The sequence below is a fragment of the Clupea harengus genome, chromosome 19, assembly GCF_900700415.2.
Source record: "Clupea harengus chromosome 19, Ch_v2.0.2, whole genome shotgun sequence".
NCBI lineage: Eukaryota > Metazoa > Chordata > Actinopteri > Clupeiformes > Clupeidae > Clupea > Clupea harengus.
Genome location: NC_045170.1, coordinates 5726197 through 5730884, shown reverse-complemented (window position 1 = coordinate 5730884; position 4688 = coordinate 5726197). Strand labels below are relative to the sequence as shown.

The 4688-nt window shown below is 48.9% G+C and overlaps 1 protein-coding gene across 1 annotated transcript in view; it reads right to left on the bottom strand.

Annotated features, from left to right (window-relative positions):
* The window catches only part of LOC116225008 (adhesion G protein-coupled receptor B2-like), a 17082-nt gene extending 12636 nt beyond the window's left edge, over nt 1–4446 (bottom strand). The window contains exons 1-2 of the mRNA XM_031586341.2: nt 4415–4446; nt 1989–2102 (exon numbers count right to left, since the gene is read on the bottom strand). Of these exons, the coding sequence (XP_031442201.1) occupies nt 1989–2096 (108 nt within the window). The 5' untranslated portion in view covers nt 2097–2102; nt 4415–4446. The remainder of the gene's footprint in view (nt 1–1988; nt 2103–4414) is intronic.
* Nucleotides 4447–4688: the final 242 nt, after the last annotated feature.

Genomic DNA, 4688 nt, shown 5'->3' with positions numbered 1-4688 from the left:
AATACTCCCAAATGCTATTCACGAGGAGGAGAGAGAGAGCAGCGCAGAGCACCGCGGAGAAAAGAAAGCACTGTTGACTTAAAACAGCTCCCCCACCTGTCACAGGCAAAAGTGTTTATAGCATTATACTGCACCGGTGTTAATTATATATGCCCCTGCACACATGGGAAGGGTTGTTTGAGAAGTGTAGTGAGGGTAATTGGCAAAGAGTGACCTCTGTGTGTGTTTGTCTGTGTGTGTGTGTGTGTGTGTGTGTGTGTGTGTGTTTGTCTATCTGTGTGTGTGTGTGTTCCAGCAGTAGAGTTGGGCAGTGTGTGTGTGCGTGTGTGTGTTTGTCTATCTGTGTGTGTGTGTGTTCCAGCAGTAGAGTTGGGCAGTGTGTGTGTGCGTGTGTGTGTTTGTCTATCTGTGTGTGTGTGTGTTCCAGCAGTAGAGTTGGGCAGTGTGTGTGCGTGTGTGTGTGTGTGTGTGTGTGTGTGGGGTGTGTGTGTGTGTGTGTGTGTCTGAGGTGGAGAGTAGATGATGTATGTAAACTTTGGGCTCTTCTCCTCTCGTGAGCGGCCTGTGTTGACGTGCATCATATTTAGGGAGGAAGTGCGCTGCGGCCTGTGTTGACGTGCATCATATTTAGGGAGGAAGCTCACTGCGTGCCGCGGGTGTAATGGGGCTCGACCAGGCCTGATGAAAGGCGGCTGAGCTGAGCGCCCGTCCCAGGTAGTGAGGGAGAATGGCTGAAGGCAAAGTGCGCCTATCAACACCAGCACAGTCAGTCACATGCAGGTGTGGTGTGTGTGTGTGTGTGTGTGTGTGTGTGTGTGTGTCTGTGTGTGTGTGTGTGTGTGTTTGTGTGTTTGAGAGAGAGAGAGATAGAGAATATAAGTGTGTGTTCAGTGTTCACAAAAGTGTCTGTGTGTGTGTGTGTGTGTGTGTGTGTGTGTGTGTGTGTGTGTGTGTGAGAATGTTTTCCACTGCTGCTACTAGCACATAGAAGGTTTAGCCCTGTGGGCAGCAGCAGTGCCCACTCCTGTCACCTCCTCACTGATGTGGAACACCCCTGTATCTGTATGTAAGTGTGTGTGTGTGTGTGTGTGTGTGTTTATGTGTGTCTGTGTGTGTGTGTGTTGGTGTGTGTGTGTGTTTGTGTGTGTTGTGTGTGTGTGTGTGTGTGTGTGTGTGTGTGTTTATGTGTGTGTGTGTATGTGTGTTCACGCGTGTGTGTTTGTGTGTGCTCATGCGAGATGCTCAACTTGTTTGCCAGTTGTGAAGTATGCATAAAGTGTCCATGACTCTCCACCTTGTGAAAAAGTGAGACGAGTTCACAGGAGAGGAGTGTTGACTCCCAACGGCTCCTCCCTATGGATGCCCACACAGGTCAGGCATAAAGACACCCACTTGACGTACCGCTAACAAACTAATCAATAATTGATCGTTTAGACTCTTGGGATCAGATGGTCTAGTTTAAATGCGACGCGAGGGAGTTAGTGTGTGTTCGCAGAGGTCAGAGGTCGTGAGTGTGTGAGTGTTAGTCTCCTGCTGGAGCTAGGCAGGAGCTTGGGGGAGTGAAAGGCGTTGTTAAGGTCACATGCAAATCAAACGGGGCAGCAGAAATCTCTGACACATGCACTTTCTCAATTCATTTGGCATTTCAAGCTCTATTTATGCTGAGTGGTGAGGAACTTTAACAAAACTCCTTAAGTGGCTCATGGAAATGGTTACGCACAGTTATAATTACGGTTGAATCACCACAATTTAAGTGTACAGGTTTAATCCACTTCATGTGAATTCAAATGCCACATTATTTTTTGTCAACGGTGTGAGAGTAGGTGTTTATGTGTTATTTCAGAGAGTTTATCTTTTAAAGTGCGTCCAGGTAACAGTAAGTTTCACCAATTGAGTTGGCAAGTGGGACACAGAGGATTATGGGACAGGCAAACTCGGGGGGGGGGGGGTCAACGCCAAAGGTCAAAGGTCAAAGGTCAATCTCTTACCTTGAATGTGGACATGGCTGGGTCCCTGCTATACCTGTCTATGGTGTGGAACTTGGAAGAGTGGTTGAGTTCATGGTAGAGCTCAGAGTGTCTTTTGCGAGTGTGCATCACTTTCTGGAAGGAAGGTAAGAAAAAGAAAAAAAAAAAAAAAGGAAAAAAAGAAGAAGAGAAAAAAAATGGAAACAAGAAACAATAAAAAAGGCGAAAGAAAGGAAGAGCAATGAAGGACAGGCAGGTTGAGGGGGGCGGAGGAGGGGGGGGGGAGAGAGGGAGGGGGGGGGGGGTAAGAGATGAGTAAAAGAGCTGTCTGGCAGGTTTTTTAAGTCCTTCAAAAAAAAGCTTTTCTATTTTGATCTCTGTCCCTCTTGGAGTGTTTTTGATGGAGTCGGCGCCCTGGCGGCCCGTCAGCGAATCAAAAGACGGGATCTCAGCGTGTGGCTCGCTGGCTGCCGTCAACCTCCCGCGGAAGCGTTGCTTAGACACGGACCTCCCGCTCTAACTGACGGAGGTTTGGAGTCGAGAGCGCCCTTCTAATTTGACACAGCTGCGTGCGCTGGGCCACGCTGACACCGGGCCGACACTGTGACCCCAGGCCAGGGCGTGCTGAGAATACTTGCTCCAATTAAACAGAACTCTCTCCCTCTGCGACTCGCTGTCTCTGTCTTATGCCATCTCTCTCTCTCTTTCTCTCTCTCATTCTGACTCTCTTTCCCACTCTCATTCTCTCTCTGAGTTTGTTCCTCCCTCTCTCTTTTTTGTCTCTGTCACTGTCTCTCTCTTTCTCTTTCTCACTGTCGTTCCCCGACTCTAGATCTTGGCAGGACTATCTGCTGTATCGACTGTGCTAAGTCTTCTGCATAAGCAGCAAGGGGCGGCCATTTTGGCTCATAGAAGGGTAGGCGGGGAGGCATTTACTTGAATCCTAGAGAACAAACATAACTATGTCATAATCATGCCAGGGCAGGTGTCATAAGCTGTCATAAGTAGTTATAACGATCTGTGTCCAGTCATGTCTAGTTACATGTGATATTACCGATAATAGTATCATGACAAATTATTGGACATCAACTGTCATGATGACTCATTTATTACCAGTTTATGGCAACCACCGTAATATGCTTATGACATGGTTATGTCAGTCTTGTGAAGCAGGCTCAAGTTAAGTGTAGGGTGTGGTGGGGGGGTTGTTAGTGGTGAACGAGGGGAGGGGGGGGGGGGGGGGGGTTTAGATGTGCAGGTGAACATGGAGGCAGGATCATGCAGAAAGTTGCCTAATCGGACAGGTTATGGAGCGCTTGACTAAGCTTGCTATTAGTTCATCCAGCAGCCACACATACCTTGGTCTGTATGAGAGCAAAACTCCAGTCACATGGGCTTGGGTTTGGGTAGTGTGTGTGTGTGTGTGTGTGTGTGTGTGTGTGTGTGTGTGTGTGTGTGTGTGTGTGTGTGTGTGTGTGTGTGTGTGTGTGTGTGTCACATCATGGGCTTGGGTAGTGTGTGTGTGTGTGGTGTGTGTGTGTGTCACATCATGGGCTTGGGTAGTGTGTGTGTGTGTGGTGTGTGTGTGTGTGTGTGTGTGTGTGTGTGTGTGTGTGTGTGTGTGTGTGTGTGTGTCACATCATGGGCTTGGGTTCGGGGATCTCAGTGTCTCATAACTGGGAGCACTTTGACAATGGGAAGGGGATCTATGTGACGACTGGAGATTTGCTCAGTTCCAGGGCTTTAGTCATTCCACAGCAGGAGCCCTCTATGACGCCTACACACACCCCGGGAGATCCCGCGCACACACACACACACACACACACACACCCCAAACACTGCACACCACACACACACACACACACACTTACTCACCACTCCCTTCGATCCATATGCACCCTATAAGCTATTAATTTCACTTCACTTCACACTAGAAACACCAACACACAAACACACACGCACACGCACACGCACACGCACACACACAGTTTTCTACACTAGTGTGTCTTCAACCCTTACCTAGATGTATGGCACCCTCGTATATAGTGGACACCAGCAAAGGTTACACATAGCAGTCTCCTGTGGTAATGACTGGACCAAATATGCATTATTGGGGAATATATGCACAATCTGGGGATTTAGGCATTTTACCATTGAAATGAATGATGCATTAGTGATTGATGCATTGCTGACGTGAATGCATTACTGACTTAAAGTGTAACTGACACACACTTTTCAGGGTTGAAGAGACACCGTTTGAGTTTCAGCGTGATTTGGGAAGGTCCTGACCAAAAGCAGAGAAAGCAAAGGGAGGGAGGGTGGGATACCATTGGCTCCTCTATGCGTCAATCAAACTTCTGGCTCGCTAAAGCAGACAAAAGCACGTACACCAGGCTAAGGGGGAGGGGGGGGGGGGGGGGGGGGGGGGCAGGGGGGCCGGATCTTACCTCAAAGTCCAGCTCAGAGTACCGTACTCTTTTCCTCTGGGTGAGGGAGAGGGAGAGGGAGTGGATGGGGGGTGGGGAGTGGGGGGGTGGAGGGGAGAGAAGACACCATCAATCACATCAAATCAAATCATGCTCCATTTTTTTTCACGTCACAAACACACACACCGCGAGTGAGAGTGTGATTACAAACGGTCCTGCTGCGCTCACAGCCTTGCACCGGTGGAACATGCCGTTGTGAAATCACCACAGTCTGGCTGTTGAACGACGGGATGCA